Genomic DNA, 24,591 nt, shown 5'->3' on the forward strand with positions numbered 1-24,591 from the left:
CTTACAAACAAAATGTTGCCAATGGGGGGGGGATTAATCCACTACTACTAGTGCTGCGGGCACCTGGGTAGCCACTTTGCTACTAGATAGTCTTAAATTGCAACAATGTAGAAGAAATATTAACCTTGCTGCTGTCTTTGGTATTAACAGTTTATCTTGTGTTATGGTGCTGATGGCAGGGAGGTAGATGGCAGTACACAGGATACCCTTTATTCCCAAGCCGCTTGTGGGATGGGTTCAGTTAGGTGTCTAGGGCAGGTGTATAAACCTAGGGTAAGATAAAAATTAAAAATATCCACTTTAATCACATCACAAAGAAACTGCAGCATGGCTGGCCTCAGAGGCTAAAAATGTGTGCCATCACTGATGGACTGAGGAACCAATCATGAGGAATCAGAATGGTCTAGCTCAAGACTGTCTTCTAGAATGCTGGATTTCCCCCACGATGTGTGTTGCTATCAGAAGGTGTTGTGATGACATCACCCAAAGACGCACCCTCATAACCTTTCGATAAAGGGAATATTATCAGATTCCCCCTTGTTTGTTTATCTACCAAACCATTACCATGCTGTCAGCCTGGACAGTGATCATACCTTTGAGGAGGTAGTCTTGAAAGGCCAGCAACACTAAGAGGACTGCTATCATCTCTAAAACAGCAATGTGAACATTGGCCTCTGATTGGGACCAAATACCACAGGACATCTTCCCTTCAAAATGCCCCACACCCCAGGACTGAGGAGTCTGTAGCCACCATGGCCTTAGGCTTAGGAAAATAAAAATACTGAACTTCAGAAACCTGACTGGATGTCAGACACCAAGTGATGTAGCAATGAAAAATGCTGGTGAGAAACAGGAAGATTCGTCAGGTGATAAAGTCCACTTTAGAACCATTTTAAAGAACCTGGTTAGAGGGAAAAGAAAGACAAAAGTTGCCATTAGACCTGTGAGATGAGCAAAGAAGCTGGTGGTGTGCGAAGTAGCAAAACTTGACTGTCCTGAAGTCATACAGATAACAATCAATCTCAAGGGAGGTAGACCAACAACCCTACTGTTGTTGCCCAGATGGCATCAAATAAACTCTAGAGCTTGGAACGGTTCCAGTTTGGACTTTTCAAAACAGACTGTAATGCCCAGGGACAGGCACAGCTGGAGCAAATTGTCTCTCACCTGACTCAACCAGACAGTCATTTAGGTACAGAATGCCCCAGAATCCCTGCAGCCTGAGCCGGGCTGCTACCACTGCCATGCAATTTTTGAACACCCTGGGGGCTACAGTGAGGCCAAACAGCAGAGCTCAGAATTGATAGTGACTAGCTCCCAGTCTGAAGCACAGGAACCTCCTGGAATGCCTCTGTATCTTTATGTGACAACAGACACCTTTGAGGTCCACACAGCGCAACCAATCATCCTTCCTCAGTAGAGAAAGCACATAATGCACCATCACCATTTGGAACTTGGTCTGTTTTCTGAAAAAGTTTAATTTGCTTAGGTCCAAGATGGGCCAGAGTTCTTTGTTTTTCTTTGCCACCAAAAAGAATTCTGTGTAGACCCCAGATTCTCTCTGTTCTTGTGGGACCTCTTGGATGACTCATTCCATGAACAACATTTAGATCTCACATGCTGATTCACTTTGTTGATGGAGTGGAAATTCTGGAATGGATTTTTGTATCAAAGTTAAGGTAAACTGAAAGGGAATAGTGTAATCTCAGGAAATGACTCAACACACAGGCATCCAACATGATGGCCTCCCCAGCCTAGGGATGGAGTGCCAAACACCCCCCAACTGCCTCCACAGTGCAGCAATTGGGCAAATTTTCAGGAGCTAGAGGGAGCTAGCGGCTTGACAAAAAAAGGTCCTCTGAAGCCCTGTTTCTGTGAATAACCCCTACCCTTTAGGCGATATCTGTTATAGATCCCCCCCTCTGCTTTGGGGGGGGGGGGCACTGTCACCTGTAGTATCCTTGGAAAACTGCTGTGATTTGTAGGACAGCAGCTTCTCACTCATGTTACTTGAGAAGATCCTCTGTGGGGTGGAAAAATGCTCTCCCATGGCAGACGAAGTCTTGCACTCTTACTTGCTCCTAAGTCAGTGTATCCATAACTTTAGGGCCAAATAAAATGGACCTATCAAAGGGGCATCAGAAAGGATGCCTTAAAGCAGTTTGCAAAATTACAGAGGCACATTCAGACACGATGGCGAATTGCAATGGCCTTGCATGCCACTTGTGCTTTACCATCTGCTGTACTAGATATAAGTTGCATAGGGATGTTTGAGATAGACTGCACTGTGAACAACTGAATGTCCAAGGTTTTACAAGACTAACAAAGGCAGAGATGCCACTGACTTAGAAACTTGGAGATTAAGTCTCCCTGAAGCCTGGTCAAATTTGCTACACAGTTCAGTGCACAGAAGCCAAAGGTGGCAGAAGCATATGTGCACTACCCGAAATGGTCTAACGCCAGTGATTCTGTGTGTGTGTGTGTGGGGGGGGGGCAACTGCAATGGCATCAACAGCAGGACCCTTGCTCCAGAATGACCTATCCTTGGACAATACCAAAACTTTTTTGGGTTTGTCAGGTATGAGCTCTACCACACTGGGTTCTCTCCATGCCCTCCAGAACAAAAGGTCGAAGACTGCATCTGGAGGTGGTACCACCAAAGACATGGATGGGCCTGCACAGAAGGCTTTTAGAAAGATAAGACTGAACTACAACTCTTCCTCACCTTGTCTCATTAATTCCACGAGATCACCAAATGAGGTGTCATCCCTGGGGAATTTAAGGGAACCTCACCCCTCAATGAGGCCAAAGTCTTTTGTCAAACATTCTTCAGGAGAATCTAAGTGCTTCCACTTCCACTGACTCTTCTTATGTACTTCCTCAGGGAGAAACTAGGGGGTAAAGAAGCAGTAAGGGAGTCCCAGACACAAAGTCTATGCAATGGTGGCTCATCCGTCTATAATGATTTGGTACAAACCATAGGTTTATAGGTTCATACTAGGCTATCTGCCCTAGGGCATTTATAAGCCTAGCCAGAGTGTGTTTGGCTTTAGCCACCCATTTTAAATAAATTTTGCTATGCCCTTTTTCGAGGTTAGTATAATGTGCCTCTGTCTAACAGTGACACAGAAGTGATACCCGGGGTAAACCTACGATCTCCCATCCACTCATCAAGATTCCTCTTGAAGAGAGTCAACGAGGGACTCTGCCTAACCTGGACTGGGATTTTATTCCAGAGTGAAGGGACCCTCTGGGTTATGAATCTGTCCCTCCAGCATGTCCTATTTATTTCAGTGCTGAGGTTCAAGTCTCTCGAGCGCGTAGCTTGATGGGAATTGGATTTTCTGAGGTGCAGCATGTCCATTAATTCCGGGTTGGACATGGCTTTATACGTCAGGCACAGATCGCCTCTGAGCAGGCGGTATGCCACTGAGTAGAGCTGGAGTTTCTTTAACCGGGCAGCATATGGCATCTGTTTGAGCCCTTTGATCCTCTTGGTGAGGTACTTTTGGGGTCTTTCCAGTAGCTGCAGGTGTCTGGTAAGGTACATCCCAAAAGGGGGATTGTACTCAATTAAGGGCCTGATGAGGGATGAGTAAAGAGGCATGATGACCTCCCCTGATCTAGATGCGAATCCCTTCATGATTAGATGGGCTATATAAAATGTTTTTCTAACCACTTTGGCCACGTGGTTTTCAAATGAGAGATTGCTATCAACTTGGGTCCCCAGGTCCCTAATTACTTCTTCCGTACTTAATGGATTACCACCTATGTGGTAATTTGTGGGCACTTTGTTTTTGCCAAAGGGGATGACTATACACTTTTTGGCGTTTAGCTTGAGGCCATGGCTCTGGCACCAGTTGTCTGTTTCTATGAGGCCCTTTTGTAGGATGCTTGTGTTGGCTGGAGAGTCTATTATGGCTCCTAGTTTGCAGTCATCTGCGAACTTGGTCAGCCACAGTCCTTCCATGTTGGCCTGTACCTCTGAGAAATATATACCGAACAAGAGAGGTCCCAGGACTGAACCTTGTGGGACGCCACTTGTAACTAGTTTGGAGTCTGACATGGCTCCAGCAATTCTAACCATGTGGGTTCTGTCCTTGAGCCAGTTTGCAACCCATCTAGTGACATAGGGGTTTATATTTAAGCTGGTGAGCTTATCTATAATGCCTGAGTGGGGTATTGTATCGAAGGCTTTTGCGAGGTCCAGGTAGGCTGTGTGGACCACCTTCCCCTCGTCAATGGCCTTGGTGACTGTTTCAAAGAAATCGACCAGGTTTAAGAGGCAGGATCTGCCCTTAACAAAGCCGAACTAGGTAGGATCCAGTGTCTGTAGGTCCCCAATATCTTTATTTACGAGGTCCATGATGATCCTTTCCATAGCTTTGCAGACCAAGCTAGTCAGGCTTATGGGGCGATAGTTTCCAGGATCCGTTGAGGCACCACTGTTGCTGTACGCCACTCTTTGGGTACATATCCTGTATTAAGGCTGAGATTGAACAGTAGTTTTATGTTTGGGTTTAGCTCTTCTTGGAGTTAATGTAGGACGCAGCCCGGAACACCATCTGGTCCCATTGATGCTGTGTTTTTTTGCTTTGGAGAGGGCGACTCTTACCTGACCATCTGAGATGTCAGGGGGGCAGCACTCTGCTGGGATAGATATTTGCCCTTTTGGTGGGGGGGGGGGGTTGCGCTGAACCGGTCAGCTAGGATGTTGGCAATGTCTGTGGGTTCAGTGTATTTTTTGTCATTTTGGACTAATTCTGAGCATATCTGGGAATTCCCACCCAGGTTTCTAACATAACTAAAGAAAGCCTTGTGATTATCCTTAGTGTCCTGTGCAATTTTTCTCTCAAAGCTGGCCTTAGATGATTTTATGAGTGCCCATAGTTTTTTTGCTAATACTGATCAGAGATGCCTTCCCTTTGTGGGATTTTGTTCTATCATGTAGTAGCTTCTTCCTTCTATTGTATAGTTTGTTTATGGCTGGGGTCCACCAGACAGGACGCCTGCCTTTGGAGGATTGGGTCTTGGTTTTATTTGGGATTGCATGATCCATGCATTCCTGAAGGTGTTCATAGAATGCGTTTATAAAGGATTCTGCGGTCTGGGCCGTATTTTCCACAGCCCCGGGGGCTTTGAAGGATTCCACCTCGGTTTTCAAGAGTGTGAAATTTGCTTTAGATAAGTTTTTCACTGTGGTTTTCTGGGAAGGGGGTGGGGTCGGGATGTGAATATCTAGTGAGATTAGTTTATGGTCTAATCTTACCAGTGAGGGATACACTTCTGGTCTGGAGCATAGAGCCCCCATGTTGGTGATGCTCAGGTCCAGTATGCTTTCCCCTCTTGTGGGAGTGGTAACAAGTTGTTCCATAGCATTTGAGTTTATAAATTCTAGGAACCTTTGGGCTAGGGTGTTGGAGCTAGAGTAATGCTCCCAGTCTATGTTTGGGTAGTTGAAGTCACCCAATATAATGGTGTTTGGAGACACCTTCATATTTTCCAGTGTTCTCAGGAACAGGAAACAATAAATGGTAAAAGACAGGAACAGTTGGCTGGAGGAATTGGACTTGATGGGGGAAGGAACCTCCAGTGACAGATGAATTCAGTAAAGAGACAGGAAGGCTGCTGCAAAAAATGTCAGAACAACTGGATACGAGTAACCCTTCCTACAGGGGGTGACCACAAAGCGAGAAGAGAGGAGACAGTGGGAATTAGCTACAAAAAAAGCTTAAGAAAGGTACAATAATAAAAGGGAAACTAATAAAACAGGAAAAAGTGAAAAAGCAATACGGATGACCACAGAAAGTATTCTTAATTATTTTTCCCTAAGGGAAAAAGAAGACAATAAGTCAGTCTGGATCACGGTCCATGAAAAAGTCTGGCCCCAGTAAACTGCATAGTGCAGTACAGGAAAAGTGGTTGGACCAATAAAGAGCGTATAACAAAACTATATGGAGAGATTAGAGATCATGGATTAGGAATAGTTCAAAAGATGGCAGAAAATGAGTAGATTTTTTGGAAAAAAGATTTACAAAGAAAAATAGGAACAGATATTGCTAAGCATCAATTAAGTAATTAAGCTAAGGAAATTAAGACTCTTTGCCTGACATCCCAACACATATACTTTTACTCATTTGAAAGAATAGGTAGCATATTCCCAGCAGCCAGCACCAAGTACTGAAGATGTAGTACACCCAAAGTAGGGGACTGCATACATATCTTCTGGGATTTCCCAGTCCCAGAGACATAAAAAATGGTGTAGAAGATATTATCAAAAAATAAAAGGTGGGTGTGAAGGACTAACAAAAAATATGGTTGTTAGAAACAGATCCGGACAGGTAACGTAAAGAAAAAATAAAAGAAATTGTAGAATTAATTCTACCCTTAAGGGAAAAATGCAATTATTCAACACTGGAAATGGAAACCAAAACCTGAGATAAAATAACTAACAGACTTGATAAAGAAATATAGGAGAGGAAGGAAATCTGTTGATGGGAAAGGATAACAAAGTGAGGAAGAAATGGAGGAATTGGGATAAACACCTCCATGTAGTTAAAAGGGACAGTATAAAAAAGTGAAGAAAGTGAAAACACACTGAAGGGGATATAGGAAGGGTATTTCATGTCTGCTCAACCTGGTCGACTTCTTTGAGTCAGTCACCAGAGCTGTGGATGAAGGCAAGGTGGTTCATACAGCCTACCTCGATCTGGCCAAGGCCTTTGATACCATTCCCCACTCAGAAGTCATAGAAAAATTCACTAAGCTAGGCATCAAACCCTATATCACTAGGTGGGTTGCAAACTGGCTCACAGATAGAACCCACAGTGTGAAAGTAGCTGACTCTAAGTCAGACTGCCGACCAGTCAAGAGTGGAGTCCCACAGGGTTCGGTCCTGGGTCCTCTCCTGTTTGGTATCTACTTCGCTGAAGTCCAGGCCAACACAAAGGGACTCTGGCTGACAAAGTTCACAGACGACTACAAGTTGGGAGCCATAGTTAAACTCCCCAAGTGATGCTGACATCCCACAGAGAGACATCACTGAGACCGGCAACTGGTGCCAGAACCATGGCCTTAAGTTCAATGCCAAAAAAATGTAACGTCATAAAAACCCGATTCCCATGAATTATCACAGTGATGGTAGTCCACTGTACACAGAAGGTGTTAAGAGATCTGGAAACACAGGCTGACAGCAATCTCTCTTCTGACACCACATTACCAATGTGGTCAGAAAGTCCTTCTATGTGGCTCATCTCATTATTGTGGGTTTTGCATCCAGGAAGAAAGAGGTCATTGTCTCCCTCTACTCTTCCCTCATTAGGCCAATCATCGAGTACATTGCCCCATTTGGCATGTACCTCACCAGACATCTACAAAAACTGGAGAGGCCGCAAAAGTACTTCACAGAGGGGATCCTAGGCTTTAAACACTTGTCCTATATGGACAGACTCAAAAAACTTCAACTATTCTCCGTCTCATATCGCCTACTTAGAGGCGATCTCTGCTTGACTTACAAAGCCATGTCTAACCCAGCTCTGTTAGAAATGATACATCTAAAGAAATCCCAATCCATCCACACTACACGCTCCACAGACCTCACCCCCATTACCTCAATCAACAAAACAAGCTGGAGGGACAGGTTCATAACCCAGAGACTGCCCATGCTATGGAATAGACTTCCCATACATGTCAAGCGGAACGCCTCACTATCCTTCTTCAAGAGAAATCTTGACGAGTGGATGGGAAATAGAAAATTCACCCTGAGGATCACTTCAGTGGCTCTACTTCACAGAGGCACTGAGAGCTAAGGTTGGGTGGCACGATGCCAAGGTAATCCTATGGGCTAGGCTTGTAAAGGCTCCAGGGCCAGTAGCCTAGTACACACACCTATGAACCTATATAGTGGGGAAGAATGAGTATATAGTGTAGACAGGTTAAGGTTACAGTGTTCATATGTCCTACATCAGAAAAACTAAGTAAATGACAGTTAGTGGACACAAAAAAAAGCAACATAAAAGTATATGGTACGAGCAGTTAGTTATGTACAAGAACTAACAACAATGTTTAGATGGTTGTGAAAAGCCAAGGTCAGAAAAGATGAAAGGGACAGAGAAAGTAGAGTAACAGACAAAAGTAGAAAGAACAAAGATGGGTTAAGGGACATAAATTTGTTAAGCAAAGTATGACTAAAAAGGTACCCATGTGTACTCATGACATGATAGAAATATTGGCTTTAATAATGACATTTTCAGTGATCAAAGTAGGCTGTAACAATGTAACTTCTGGTACAGGGTTGCACTTAATGGATTTAGAGGTAATGGAATTCTTGAAAATAGAATATTGTTAAGAAATGTGAGTATGACAAACAGAAGTAAGCCGATCACTAGAAGATAACAGTGCACAAAGCATGAAAAATGCAAAAATAAGTTATTAAGCCATTTTAAATACATATAGTTTGTTAAAAAAATTACAATCTATATTAAAAAAGGGGGAAAAGATGTTTTACACAGTTTGCTCACACAGGCATTCACAAATAAAAATTCTCTGACAAGTAATGACAGTGCAAGAAAATTAATTCTCCTAGTTTATGGTATGATCCCAGTTATTCTCATTATGGGTAATATACAATTATCAACCGTGGGATGGATAAGGCCAATCTCTTAACAAATGGGGCAGGTTAATTTGAGCACAAAAAAGGGAAATTAGCTAGGCTTAAAATGGCTCTCAAGTGCAGCTAGCCTAGTAGTTACCCTTAAACTTATGAACCTATAATAAAATATTTCATAGAAAACACAGTAGTATTCCCCAGAAAAAACACAGTAGTAGAAGGTTTTCCCTAGCAGAGGATGTACTTGTCCAATCTTGAAGGATACCTATCTGACCATCAGTCTTCCAAAGTCTGCAGAAGGAGCGCACTTTGCCAGCAAGAATGGATCTCCTGGCATAGCATGCAGAAGGAGTCCTTACGGTTTGAAAAGCTGGCGAAGTTATTCATATCCTTGGCAGGATACTTAAGCTACATCAACAGTGAAATGTTGATGAACATGTATAGTTGCCTTAATCTCCCTTAACTGCAGATGTGACTGTAAATAGCAGTAAATAACAGTGTGGGGGTCGCAGATTCCTAGCTCTGGCTAAATACAAGCACAATTCCACACATCCTTTGAGTCTGCAAGGAAGAACATTTTCTACATGAAGCGAACAGCAGGTTGACTGTAGCCATCCAACAGAGTGAAAAGTGTTAACTGTGGAAAAATAGCCACTAAAGCTCTCAAACTGGAGAAAAAAAAACAGTTCCTAGCTTGTAATTATACTGTCTAGATGCCAGTGAAGAAATCTGGAAAGAGTAACAGAAAAGAGAAAAGAATACTTCTGCTATAGCAGCAAGTGTTTAGAATGGTTGAAATGGTGTTCCAAACCAAGAAGTGAGAAATAAATCAGGAAAGCTACAAGTCCTCAGGTCTTTCTGGGAGTTCCTAAGTGGTATATGGCAGCCAGCACACAAATAAACTGAAAAAAGGACACACACATCAATAAAAAGACAGGACTGTCACTGCTTCAGATTATGGGAGATGAAAACCACATGGCAGCAGCCAGAGACGTGCAGGAAGACTCTAAAGAAGAGGAACAATCAGTTAAGGCAAACATAGTTTTTTTTAAATCAGCAAGACGTTAGAGGATTACATAAAAAGCAAGAATAAGGAGCAGGAAATTGAAGAGACTTTAACCCCGCATGCTTATGACATAGCTTCACTTCAGAGGGAAAATTTGTTTGTGTCTTTCGGCTTTTCCCGGTTAGGGGTCGCCACAGCGGAACTCTGGTCCGCAAATGACTGGTAGTGGATTTTTACATACCGGGTTACCAGCCCTGACGCACAACCTTCAACGAAGGCATGCCCCATTCATGTATGCCTCCGCACAGAAGACGCTCTAGCTGAGAATTGAACGGGACAGCGTCTTGCTATGAGGCGACAACGCTACCGCAGCACCACCACTGCAGAGTTAAATGAGAAATCAGTAGAGCTTGATTGTACAAACGGACAGAACTAGAACAAAGAGGAGGGATGGACAACTTATGTTTGATGGGAAGATGCGAAGGGAAACTTTGCCAAAGTGATGCATGTTAAAACTTACAGAGAAGAAAGCCTTAGAAGAGAGACAGGAAGAGAGTTAAGGGAAAGAAAAAGAAAAGTCTAGAAAAGGCTTATAAAATGTCAACTGACAATTATTTTTTGGGGAAGGGCACAGTGTGGCAAGCAAGACAGCCAGAGATAGCTCAAAGAAGCCTGAGGGGAGTAATGACTCCAAAAGGGGAAAGTACTGAAAAGGAGGACAGTGTTGTACATAGTTGTTATATTTTTAGCTAAAATTAGTTAGAGTTTAAAGGGGGAGAACACTGGGAGGTTAATGAAGAATAAAACACAAAGGAAGAGCTGGGGGAGATACCAAGGTGAATGGCTACAAGAAGGTGGAGAAAAAAGGGAACCCAGAAGAAAAAAACGGAATACCAAGACAGCAGAAGGAAAGGAGGGATACAGCCCATAATTCAGAGAAGCAAAAACTGGTAAGGGAACAACTAATATAAAATATAATGTGGGGCATCAAACTGCCATCATGGAATGTGAACAGTTTAGTAAATAAGTGAAAGCTGGGGAAAATGCTGCAGTACATCGCACATATTGATGCCACAGGAAAATCATTTAGGAGCCCAAGAGCATCAATGACTAACATGAAAGAGTGGAAGGCTAAGCTACCACTTGCAGATGAGTAATGAAAGGAAAAGGGGGTGACAATTTTTATACTAACACAGGGAAGTATAAAGATGGAGGAAGAAGTGAAAGACCCAGAAAGAAGGTACATATGGTCAGTGGATACTGGAAGAGTACAAGAAATACCTTCGTCAATGCATACATATACCACCTAAAACTAAATATTTAGAAGAGCAGTTTGAGTGAAATTATCTTTTTCCCAACAACTGATTTTAATAATTGGATGGACTGAAACTTGTACATAATGCAGAAGATGTACCGGGGATAGATAAAATACAGAGTAATATCAGAAGCTAGACTCCTGGATATATGGAATAGCAAACAATCAAGATATGCAGGGAACAGAGCAAGTACACATGGTGTGAGGTATAAAAACTGAGCAAGGCTAGATGTATTTTACAAGACAAAAGTACATAACAAATAACTCAATTATGCACTTCAAAATACAATCAAATCCACAAGTCGGGTATACAGGACTAACGGCGTAATGGTTAAGGTGTTTATCTTACATGTACAAAGTGCAGGGTTTGATTCTGACATGGGGTAATTAGCTAGGCTTAAAATGGCCTACAAGGGCAGTTAGTCTAGTACTAATCTATGAACCTAACAAAGGCACTGTAAGTTTCCGACATATCTCATTATTTTAACTGGTCAGCCTGGACATTGGCAAAATGGGATTCCCACTTTCTATTCAACAGACAAATTTGTCGAATATCCAAATGCCACAGCAAGCAGAAATAAATCATCCTGTTTGGAGTACTGCTTGGCAGCCACCAGTGTGGCAGCAAATTCATTACGACAGCCATGAACAAGAACCGTAGTTATTTCCTTTAATACCACTTGACCAAGAAGGTCCTATTGTCATCACTACAATGTCTCATGTCTCCTTTTTCTTGTTGAGACAGAAGCCACCAGATCTATGATTACTTCAGCAAATGCTGAACATCTCCAACTTTCCACCAAAACAGTTTGGAGTTCCTTTAGACTATCTAGAAACAAAACCTGTTCCTATTCAAATTGGTCCACTAAAAGAACAACATGCTTTTATTGCAGGAAATGCTGCCCCTTTAAATCTTTTAGGTAGAGATTTGTTATGTAAATTGAGATGTACTGCTTATGGTATCCCAGATGGCATTTTTCTTGACATTCCAAATGAACCTTGAGGATTGTATTCAACTAAGATCTGTGCAGCTGAGAGCACCCTCTTTGCCACCTTAAAATCAAAACAAACTGCAGATACTCCTGACATGGGGGGATTAGAAATAACAAATACTGATTCTGCCTTCTTTTCTATTTCTATACACCCAGATAGCCAGTATCTATTTGCATTTACATATAAACGGCAACAGTACATTTGGACTAGAAAAAGACAACGGTATTTCTCTAGGGAAATAAAGAAACAATGGGACAAGGTTGAGCTTCCATGTGATTCTGCTCTAATTCAGTATGTAGATTTTCTTTTAGATTCCAAATCTCCTCATGACTGCTAACAGGATATTATCTTTCTTTTAATCAAGCCAGCAGAATTGGGATTTATAGTCAGTAAGAACAAACTGTAGTTATGGAAGTCTCAAGTTCAACACCTAGGATTATCTTATTTCAGAAGTTTCAAAACAGATGGTTCTTAGGTTTACCATCATGCCATTCAAAAGACTAGCTCCCATGGATCTTGGTGATGGTGTTATTTTTGGTGCAGGAATTATACCTCCTTACGGGGCTGTAAAGTCTATTTGGGAGTTGCACAAATTATCAAAACTTTTAGAAATATTAAGGAATGCTGCTTTTGAATCAAGTAACCCGATGTCTCTTGAAATGACTGCCATGTATAATGTGGTGCTTAAGATCAGAATGGCACTTGACTTCAACCCTCTTACTAAGGGTGGGGTATGTGTGCATTCATCAAAACAGAGTGCTGATTATTTCTGATAACACTGGTGCCATCTGTAGTCACCTAGAAATCATCCAGAAAGTTGTTGAACTATGCTATGCTAAACAAGCTGGGAGCTCTCAGTGGGCATGGTTAGCTAATGTCTTTTCTGGTTGGAGAGGAGGTATTTTGAAATTCTTTATGTTAATCACCATCATACTACTGCTATTAAACCTTATTTAACTTATGTGTAAAGCGTAAATTCTTAAACATCTGGACTCCATGAAGCGCCTCAAATTACAAAGCATGCAAATGAATAAAACTGAAATTGCCAATGACCACATTAGTTAGAAGTTAGAGTAAGGAACACACTACAGTTTAAGTGTTACAACATTTTAATAAACTTTATGAAAATTTGTTTGTAGGGGAATGTATGATTGAAAATTATGAAAATTACTCAAGCTGTCTTTTTACTCAATCAAGACATAGACATGTTTTTATTGCCACTAAGACTATACTTGTAAAATTAATGTATAAGCTTTGTGCATGCCAGGGAAAGAAGGAAACTGCATGTGAAAAATGTCTGATAGCAAGTGAAAGGGTGTCCACCCATTTGAAAAACTGTCATTGCCCAGTCATAAAGAAATATCTATCTTGAGTGATGCATGCTTTACTGCATTAGATGGTGAATGGGAAGGGAGAAGTATAAAATAAAGGAAAATGTTACAACTGTATTTTAAAGAAGTTTTCATTTTAAGATGGATTCCCTATTGTTTTAGTCTGCTTCTGATGCCTTATTTCCTGTCAACATGAAAGTGCCAACATGGCAAGTGTAAAAAGTTTGCTACTTGTGTATTATCGCAACCAAATTTGCGATGTGGCATACTGTGTAATGCTTTCAGGGAAAGTATGTGTGCTTATGGAAGAAGGGCACTGTGAAGTGTGACACACTATTGGGGCCCATTGTTTGCCATATACGAAGAGGAATAATCTGAAATTTCCTCTTTTCAGGGATCCCCCTTGTCCGAATTAGACATATGACTGCTGCTTCACAATGGCCATCAATGGAACTGTGAGCAGAGTGAACAGGTTCTCAACAAGAGAAGTGCTGCCTTTGAAACGTGGTTAAAAGTGGCACTACTCCCTGACAGGCAACTTTCGTTGTCATGATGACTGGCGAGTAAATTTGAATGCATTTATTCCTCATAACCTTCCCTTTTTATAACATATGACTAAGGACTGCAGGCTTTTGGATGCAGTGTAACAGTGTGAATGATCACTTTACTGATAACAGTCGGCAAATATAATGTATGACTTCTTGCCATCACTGCGACTGCTGTGTGTTCATTTGTCTGCATACTTCACTGGATGTATGAACTTTGGCTCCCAATGTAAGTAGTAAGCATTTATCAGGACGTTACACCCAAAAAATAATAGTCATTCATCCCCGCTGTCACAACAAGCAGTACTTGTCGTGATCACTGTATTCATTATGCGACATCGGTAAAGCACGCTAACCAAAAACCTGACTTTGCCCCCTTATTCCTCTTCCAAACCCATTAGCAACATACTGGAACACTTCTTAACAGTGCAGCCAACCCTTTTAAAGTTAATAGACACTGTTGAACTGAAACATGATCAATTACGCCATGTCGCAAATCTGGCTGCAATAACACGTAAGTACCAAAAGTTTTTTTCTGGAATTGCAACTTGTTACTGATATGGAAAAGTACAGGCAGAGAGAGAAGAGCTGTTAGTTAACAAAATTATTCCTGTAGTGTTCATTTTTAATTGGTCAATGGCTATATTTTAGTTGTTAAAATGATGATGCAGTTGATCAAAAATGGTATAAAATGATTCAAGCTTTGTATGGTTCAGGGAGACAAGACCTTGATTTCCTAGTCTCCCACATAAATGTGTTCTTTGCAATAAATTAGATTATGTTCTGCTGAACTGGGTAGTGTGAAAGTTATTTTGTACCATAACACTATGAACACAAAAGATACAGAGATTGTATAAAAAGTTTAAGTAAATAAATATAATAAAAATAAGTGCACCATATATGAGCACTGCATATAATGTAACTATATAAAGAATAACTGAAATAAATAAAAATCAAAACTTAGAAAAAAATAAAAGAAGAGAAAACTCTAGCTTTGCACAATCCTGCAAATGTTCATGCTTCATGCATGAAGCTGCACAATGTGAAACTATATAAATAACAAAAAAGAAATAAACAGAAGTTGAAAATAAAATAAAAAAGAAAATTAGAAAGGATGGGTAAGAGATAATGGAAAGGCAATTTAAAAAGAACAATAGGAGGACATCGGTTTAGCTCCCAACCAAGTCCAGAAGGATAAGGATTTTTGCTTGGAAGTGTTTGTGTAATTCAGAAAATTTGCCTCAGGTAGATAACAAGTGCTAGAGGTGGGACGGAAGCGTGACAGGTAACTGAACATCTTTTTTGGGAGTGTAACCAGTTATCAGAGTTAAAAAAACTCCCTTGTACTCTTGTCAAAACCTTGGGGAAACAAATGTCTGTAACTAAGGATAATATTTTTTGAGCTGGGATACAGGATCTGAATTCCCTATACACAGTAAGGCCTTTACTAAGTTAATGCTACTGGCCGCCAAAAAAGCAATTACTAGAAAATGGAAATCAAAATTTAAACCAACTGCAATGGAAGTACTGAATATTGTAAAGGAGACCAAAGAGCTAGAGAATGGACCTTTACAAAATGAGCAAACTACTTTGAAATTTATGGAATTTGTGGGAACAACACATTCAACATAATGTTCAGGAAGAGAAGTGAGGTTTAAATGGAAGGTAAGAATTGGAAATTTATGTAATGCTTGAGGGAATGATAACTGTTAAAAAGAAAACACATATGTATAATACTGCATGAAACTAATGGCAATTGCTGCATGGTTTTGTTTTCTTTTCTATTACTGCATGTGTACCCAAGTCACTGTGTACATTGTGATTTAATAAAGATGTTTAAAAAATTCCAAGTTCACTTTTAATTTGTTAAATTAATAGGATGTTTTACTGCAACAGATATTCTCAAATTCTTTTTACACAAATTAAACAAAATAAATATATACATCACAATGAAAAGATCCATAAAATACTAAAACAGCAAAATGCAAAGCTGTGAAGACATTTTCTTTATTTCATAAACGAGAGATGAAATGTACTGTACCAATGAGGATGAAAAAAAGCCCCATCAAAAACTCACCATACAGCTGCCTCCAAGACATTTTTAAAAATCAGTGTGAAACATTACTGAGCAATACAATCATTCCAATCATTCTCTGTTCTCCAAAATGTGGTGATGAAAGGGAATGCTGTGACAATTTAAAAATATAATTGAAATACATTATACTTAAGTTGCCAAGAGTTTGCTTTATGCTTGTCACTGTCTTCCCCAAATTAAGAGCTACAAAAGTCATGCAGTAACCCAATTCATCACTACTGGAGAGAGTGACAAACTAAGTTTTTAAAAAACCTAAGACACAAACAGGTGCAGTAAAGTATTAAACTATCAATTTACTCTACAGAAACTAGTGCTCTAACACCATAAGCAAAAGGGACACCAGCAAACCAACACCAAAGATACCTACTGTGCTACTGAAATCAGAAATGTGGCTACAGGATTTTGTCCACTACAGCAGTCAACTATGCCAGCAATGCAAGATAACTTACGGAACGAACTTGGACTGAGGAAACGTCATTACATGAGCAGCTCCTTGACAATCTCTCAACAATGGTCTCTCGAAAGATATCCAACAAGGACCACCCATGCTTTTCCAATGCTGGGTGTGGAAGCTTCTTAACAGTACAAACAAATACATACTTTTAAAACAATCTACAGGAAACAGTAAGTATAAAAAACACTGTCCAATGTGCTTAACTGGCTTTATCCATTTGCAATACATTTCATTACTGACCTTTCTTCATCATCTCTCAGGTCCTGTCATATTTAAGTTCAAAAGTTCAGTGGTAGCAGTGGTTTAAACTGCCAATGCTAATTCTTCCAGAAGGTCATGCCTAAAACTGCCTAAACTCTAGTAGTGGAAACTACTGCAACGCAAGTAGAAGACTAAAGGAATACAAGAGGAGGCTTTGTAAGCATTGCTATGACTACAGTATCACTAAATACAGAACAGCCTGGGTACTGGCAAATATTTGTAAGAGCAGATTAGGTAATAAAGTTCCACCATTCAAAAATTTAGAGGCAAATTGGTTTAACATTACAAAGGCTTTGGTCCTAATACCACCATTAGTGGCAAAGGTCCAAGTTTAAACTGTCTGAAGCTGTGGTGTCTTCAAATGTGGCAGCAGATAAATAAGAATTCATTTATAAATTTCTCGTTCCTTTAGGAAAGTTTACTGCTGTAGATCCCCTCCCAGTAGAAGCTAGGTATTAGCCTGAGTTGTCATTTGCAACCTGCACGTTGTGCCTTGTTGCTTTGGCACGATCACTCAGCAATGGCAATATCTAAAATAATACTGCAGTGCTGCCTATTACTGATACAAGGTATATAGAATACATCTCTAACCATAAAAAAATACATATACATATATATATATATATATATATATATATATATATATAAAAATACACACACACACAGATAGATATGAATGCCCTACAACTCAAAGCAGCAACTTTTTGAAGGAGAAAAAAAAAGCCAGTACAGCTAAGCAAAAACCAGCTGATCTGCACAAAATAGAAGTTATGTACCTACCATAACGTTCCATGTTAGTTGTCTTCTTCTCGCCTTCTTTCTTGCTGGATGGGTTCGGAGCCGATCCTCGGCCACTCTAAAAGCTCGAGAGTTAGTTCCACCGGCTCGAGGCTCCCCTTATATCCCACAATGCTAGGCGGTAATACCTCAGATCTCGTTTGTAAGCTAGGCCCAGCCAGGAAAAAATCCAGAAACACTGGAAAGGGGGAACCCACCTCTATAAAGTGACAGAAAGAAGGTGACCTAAAACCTGATGAAGGAATATATACATATTACAGTATATACATATATACAAATAGAGGTGGTAAGAAAAAAAGGTCACAATCAAACTCCTCTAGGTCTGTCCAGGCTAGGGGGAAGGAGGGTGGGACGCAAGAAAGAAGGCGAGAAGAAGACAACTAACATGGAATGTTATGGTAGGTACATAACTTCTATATGTTAAGTTGTCTATCTCGCCTTCATTCTTGCTGGATGGGACCGCGTCCCTAGCACCTTGTCCCGGGTGGCCTATCGGAACAGACTCTTGAGTACAGTGGAACCAAAGTTGGCTCTGTGTCTAGAAGCTAAATCCAACTTATAGTGAGAAATGAAAGTATGAGGAGTAGCCCAAGTACCTGCAGCACAAATCGTATCAATAGGCAGCCTGTCTTGGAAAGCTATGGAAGTAGCCAAAGCTCTAGTTGAATGAGCCTTAGGTTTGTTTGGTAACTTTTGATGCCTGATCTCATACACAAAAGAAATCAAAGATGTAAGCCATCTGGAGAGAGATACTTTCGAAACTGGAAGGCCCTTTCTGCCTTCTGCATAAGAAACAAACAGTTGGTCAGACTTTCTGATTTGTTTGGTCCTGTCTAAGTAAACCTTAATTGTCAATGAACATCTAGCCAATGTAATTTTTGTTCTGATCTGTTAGAATAGTTAGGAAAAAACACAGGAAGGTCAATGTTTTGATTTAGGTTTGCCGGAGAGGCTACTTTGGGTAAGAAGGATGGGTTGGTATGTAAGGATACCCTATCCTTATGAAACAAAAGGTAAGGGGATCGACTACAGAGTGCATGAAGTTCAGAGACTCTTCTAGCCGAAGTAATGGCTACCAAAAAGAGTGTTTTCCAGGATAGTAATTTCATTGAACAGGTTCAAAAGGGGGAAGAATCAAAGATGTCAGAACCAAGTTAAGGTCCCAAGAAGGAGGAGGATTTCTAATAGGAGGCTTGAGAAGAAAAACTCCCTTCAAAAAGGCTTTGCAAAGTTTGTGAGACATGATGGCAGACTCTGAGATTCCAACATGAAAGTTAGATATAGCTGCCAATTGGACCTTAAGAGTAGAAGGAGACGAACCTGAGTGGAAAAGTTCGGCTAAGAAATCAAGGACCGATTGAATAGAAGCAGTGAAAGGGTCTATGTCACTTCCTTACGCCCAATAGGAAAAACGTTTCCACTTACTAAGATAAATCTTCCGAGTGGAGGTTTTATGGGAAGCTATTAAAATATCTCGAACTGAGTGAGATATTAGAGGAAGCCTGGCTAGGGTTGGAATTGGAGGAACCATGCAGTGAGGTTCAGAGAGGGGAGAGAGCGATGTAACTGACCCGACTGATGGGTCAAAAGATCTGGAACTGGGTCCAGATGCCAGGGTTGCTCCAACAGAAAACGGTGCAGAAATGGGAACCAAACCTGTCAAGGCCAGTAAGGTGCAATGAGGATCAAGGAAGCTTTCTGAGCGATGGCTTTCTGTATCAATTGAGAAATCAGTGGGAAGGGAGGAAAGGCATACAGAAGTCCCCGGGGCCAATCTTGGACTAGAGCGTCTCTGCTGGGATGGCCTGGTTGGGGAAAGAGTGTGAAATAATTTTCGCACTTGCTGCTTTGGGGAGTAGCAAAAAGGTCACAGCAAGGCTGGCCCCACTTTAGAAAAACTTTCTCCAACACTGAATTTTTCCAGAGACCACTCGTGAGGCATGAGAATAGCTCTGCTCAATTTGTCCGCAATGACATTGGACTTCCCGGGAATGTGCGTTGCTATCAGAAACCGCTGAGAAGAAATCGCCCATTGCCACAGTCTGAGTGCCTCTCGACATAGGGGGTAGGCTCTGGTTCCGCCTTGTTTGTTGATATACCACACTACAGACATGTTGTCCGTCTGAATTGCTATCGTTCCTGTCGGAAGAGAGTCTTGAAGGGCCTGCAATGCTAAAAGCACTGCTCTCATCTCTAGAACATTTATATGCAAGTGGCATTCGTAAGGTTGCCATATGCCCTGGACCGTCCTGCCCTGATAATGCCCCCCCCACCCGATCAGGGAGGCGTCCGTTGTCAGAGTAGCAACCGGAGGGGGAGGAACAAAGGGTCTTCCTAAGAAGAGCTGGGGGGATGTAATCCACCAAAAAAGGTGATTCCTGCATGCTTGAGTTATCACAATGGTGTGGGACATCGGAAGTTGTTGGTATGACCATTGTGTGAAGAGCATCCATTGTAAGATTTCTCATGTGAAATCTGGTTAATAGAAGAAGAGGGATAGCAGCTGCCATTATCCCCAGTACTTTCAGGACCAGTCGGGCTTTGATTTTGTTGCTGTGGAGGAGAAGAGAGACTTGTTTGTGTATGTCTGCTATCTTCTGGTCTGTGAGTCTGGCTGACATGCTGACTGTGTCTAGATTTGCACCTATGAAGGTAATAGCATGACAAGGTGACAAAACAGACTTTTCGCAATTTATTGAGATACCTAGCTTTCGACATGTGCGAAAAGTGTAGTCTCTGGCAAGTAGTAGAAGATGCTTGGTGGGGGCTGTAAGGAGCCAGTCGTCTAAGTATGGAAACACCTGGAATCCTTGACGTCTCAGATGAGAGGCGACCACTGCCATGCATTTGGTAAACACCCAGGGGGCTGTGGTGAGTCCAAAGGGCAGGGCTCTGAATTGAAAATGACTGGTTCCCAACCTGAAGCGGAGAAATCTCCTGGAGCGTCTGCTCATTTTTATATGATAGTACGCATCCTGGAGGTCTACAGAGCACATCCAGTTGTCCTTCCCCAATAGGGGTAGGATGGACTGCAGCGTGACCATCCGAAATTTTGTTTTCTTGACAGACTTGTTCAAGTTGCTGAGATCCAAAATTGGTCTCCAGTCCCCTGTTTTCTTTGGAACCAAAAAGAATTTGGAGTAGATTCCGGATCCTTGTTGGTCTGCTGGAACTGGTTGAATGGCTCTTTTTGCAAGCAACTTCGAGATTTCTAACACTGCTTGCTTCCTTTGAGCGGGTGGAACATTTGGAAGGGACTTTTTTGATTGTTTTGGAATGCGAAAGAATGGGATGGAATAGCCTTTGGAAATGATAGACTGTACCCACTTGTCTTGAGTTAGGGATCGCCAGGCTTCTGGGTACAGTGATAATCTTCCCCCGACTGCCTCCGAAGGTGGACAGTCGGGCAACACCTCAGGGATGTTGAAAGGGCTTGTCAGAAAAGGTTTCTCGATTGCCCTGGTTCTGCGGACCCCCCCTGCCTCTAGGGCGGCGTCTACCATTATTGTTCCCCCCTCTGCCTCTAGAGGGGAACCGACTCTGTGCGTCAGGGAAAGCTCCTTGAGATTGTTTGCGGAACCACATCTTTCCACCCTTCTGGCCCTTGGGGAAAGGCCTAGAAGGAGTAGAAAAACGGACTCCAACGGCAGAAAGAGTTTTGCCATCAGTCTCGCACCTTGTCAGGGTTTCTTTCACTTGAGGACCAAAAAGAGACGATCCATCAAACGGGGAGTTAGTGAAAGACGTCTTGAAAGGGTCCGCAAAATTGCATAGCCGCATCCAGGCATGCCGGCGTAAGGCCACACCTGTACCTGCGGCTCTGCTCGCTCCATCAGCTGCATATGAAAGGAGGCGCATGGAGGAGTTAGCTATCGAATTGAGGGTAGCCAGCTGAGCGTTCATCTTATCCTGAAAACCCGCAGCTGTTGGATCCTTTAACATCTCACTCGCTTCCTTGATCAAGTCTCTCTGAAGACGAGTGAAATGACAGAGGTAGTTCAGCGAACGCATCGAAAAGGTCGCTGACGAGAACATCCGCTTCCCGTACCTATCCATAGACCTAGATTCCTTGTTAGGAGGATGGACAGGCACTGAAGGATCAGCTAGTTCCTTCTTGGTGGCAGCAGCCACCACCATAGCATCCACAGAAACTCCTTTAGTCAAAAATTGTTTGTCTGCTGGGGCCATAATAAACTTTGAAAGTCTCCTGGGGGTAGGGTCCACAGAGTCAGGAGCCGTCCAGGCCTTTTTTGCTACCACCTGCATGAGGGGGTCAAAAGGGGGGGGGACACCCAGGAGGTGGAAGGGCGAGAGCCGAACGCCTCAAGATACACAGATTCATCCTCTGAAGGGTTGAGGGCTGGCCAATTCCCCCTCTGTTTTAAGATCTCCAGGATGTCTGCAAAGGAGACATCTTCAGAGGGGGAACGGGGGGAACCTTCAGAATCCTCTAAATCCGTGTCAGAGGCGACAGACTCAGGTGAGTCTATGTGCCTCCTCTTGCACTTTCTCTTCCTAGGGGGCTCTCCTGCCAATTCAGGAGAGGCCTCGGAAGAGGAGGAGATCCCCACTGGGGACTCTTGAGGAGCTGGCTCTCTGCGATCCGGGATGAGGGTGTGAGTAGAAATTACCTGAGGCACCGAGGAGGGAGGGGCGGACGGAGCCGACTGTGGAGTTGAACCAGGTTCCAACACACTCCGCATGACCTCGAAAGCACCCCTGTCAGGCAGAGCCAGAGGTCTCCACTCCAAAAAGCTGAAAACCTCCCTCGGCACCGACAGTGATGGCTCCGAGGCCGATGTCGGAGCCGAACTCACCAACGCCGAAGCACCGAGAGGGAGAGCGGGGTCGGACAAGGGTCCGATGCCACTCACCCCCTCGGAGCCGACGAGGGAAGTCCGGCGCCAAGATTCCTCCAATGAAGAAATCGGAGCAGACGACGGCACCGAAGACAATTGTATCGGCTCCGACGCTGCCACAGTCTCGGGTCCGAAACGCCCCGGCTCCGAACTCAAAGGAGTCGGAGGAGGAACATTCTGAGTAATAGGGTTAAGCATCGACTGATGAGTCGGGCTCTGAAGCATTTGGGCCAGTGCCTCGGACTTAAGAAGTTGACTCACCACCCTCTGAAGGTCATGATCTGAAAGTCTCGACGACCTAGAGGAGTGAGACCTATGGCTCCGTTCAGACAGCAAGGGAAATGCTGGAGCCGAATGAACGGAGCCAAGAGACGGTGACCTAGACCTTTTCCTAGTTGTCGGTTCCGATAACCTTATCAGAGCCGACTCAGTGATTTCTAATACCTCGGCTCCAGCTGGAGCCGAGGAAACAGAAGAAATAAGTGTTCGAGCCTCATCGGCTCCAGCCAGAGCCGATGCTGTAGCAGACTTCGAAGCCCTAGGTGTCGACTCAGAAGCTGGAGCCGACGACCTAGTAGGCTTGGAGGGTTTGCCCGAAGATAGAGTCGGGGGACCCTCAGGCTTCAATAAGCCTCGTAAGATAAGCTTATTTTTCCTTTCCTGCAGGACTCTAGGGCTGAAGCCATGGCAAACAGCACAAGAGTCCTGCAGGTGCAAAGGTCCCAGGCAGTACACGCAAGAAGTGTGACCGTCTGTCAGAGACATCTTCTGACAGCACGAGTCACACTTCTTAAAGCCTGAGACCTTTGAATCTTTAGACATTACTAAAGATATAAAGTGTAATCACCCACACAGACACAAACACACCGATTACATTATCCAATAAAAAATTAAATTAAACTAATAAATTTAGTTTTTAATTTTTATTTTTTTTGATCCCTACAAAAAAACACACATACACTTCACTAGTAATAAGGGAATGAAAGGGCCCGAAGGCCTAAGGAAAGAACTCCTAAGTTCTTGAGGTAAAAAGGGTGGAGAAACTGGAGGGAATGGATAAAAAACTATTTAACTTTGGAAATTATGAATAAAAACTAAGTTAAAGGGGTTTAAAATAAGTTTTAGATTGCTCTAAACAAACTAACCTGAAGCCGGTTGGAACAACACACCTCGATCGCTGTAGCGGCAAACGAGATCTGAGGTATTACCGCCTAGCATTGTGGGATATAAGGGGAGCCTCGAGCCGGTGGAACTAACTCTCGAGCTTTTAGAGTGGCCGAGTCGGAGCCGAGGATCGGCTCCGAACCCATCCAGCAAAAATGAAGGCGAGATAGACAACTTAACATTTAGCTTTTCAGTGCAAAACCACAACAGAGTGGGGATAGGGGAATTTTCTATTTCCACTCTACAGCGATCTCGGAATTGGTATACATAATTAGCAGAAGGTATGGAGGTACAGCAGGGCTTGCCTCTGCAAAAAAGAGGACAGCTTTTGTTTTGTTTTTCTAATCTTTGTGATTCGAGCTAGAGGGTATTCAAATCATCGTGATTTGAACTGCTTTCCTTGTATGACAGGCTTTCACAGTTTTGATTCTTCGAGCATCTATCACAGACATGTACATGTACTGATTGCACGTTTTTATAATTGGTATTATTACATTTGTGCTTCTTCCTAATTACTGTACTTACATTATTTAAATGTACTGTCCTACAATACTGAACTACTACAGAGTACAGGGTTACCTATGCAATATTCTTTTAGTACTTAACTGAATGCTATTCTAATACTGCACTGAAACAACTTTCTTTACGGTTACTGCACCTGAAACTACTCATGTAAGATTATCTGTAACCATCCCAGTTGCTGTGCCCAGATCCACTGAGTTAGCCTACCTACTGCTCATTGTTTTTACTAGTTAGGCAGAGACTACATTAGCCTACTAGGTAAAGCTATTTCATTCAAATGTGCCACTTGTTCCTGATTACCCTACTGATCCTACATATCTCTGCAACTTTTACATTTTATTTTATTTTATTTTTTTTTTGCAGTTGTGAATACTACTTCTTGTATCCTTTAGCCATATCCCATATTATCAAATTTTCCTAGTCCAGTCAATTATCCCCTTCTATCTTGTTCTAAGGTATTAACCTATCCTGTTTTATACCTCCTTTGTCAACAATATGTCCAATATGGAATCTTGGTCAAATTTTCCCCTTCTGTAACCAGCCTGACAGCACTAAATATTTTGAGGCAGAGTAACTGCCTCATGCTTACCACGCTCTCTCTATATTGCTTCCTCATAGTAATTTAGTACGTGAAATGTGT

The 24,591-nt window shown here is 42.3% G+C and overlaps 1 protein-coding gene across 11 annotated transcripts in view; it reads right to left on the reverse strand.

Annotated features, from left to right (window-relative positions):
* Nucleotides 1–24,591, reverse strand: part of RIPOR1 (RHO family interacting cell polarization regulator 1) — a 2,621,322-nt gene that overhangs the window by 701,484 nt on the left and 1,895,247 nt on the right. For 9 of the 11 annotated variants that reach the window (XM_044058658.1, XM_044058663.1, XM_044058660.1 and 6 more), the window contains one exon: nucleotides 16,343–16,468. The exons of 1 other annotated variant lie outside the window; for it this stretch is intronic. In XM_044058658.1, coding sequence (XP_043914593.1) covers nucleotides 16,343–16,468 — 126 coding nt within the window. The remainder of the gene's footprint in view (nucleotides 1–16,342; nucleotides 16,469–24,591) is intronic. One more of the 11 variants, XM_044058659.1, reaches the window with a different exon arrangement.

The sequence above is a fragment of the Protopterus annectens genome, chromosome 16.part0, assembly GCF_019279795.1.
Source record: "Protopterus annectens isolate FY-2018-M chromosome 16.part0, PAN1.0, whole genome shotgun sequence".
NCBI classification, from domain to species: domain Eukaryota; kingdom Metazoa; phylum Chordata; order Ceratodontiformes; family Protopteridae; genus Protopterus; species Protopterus annectens.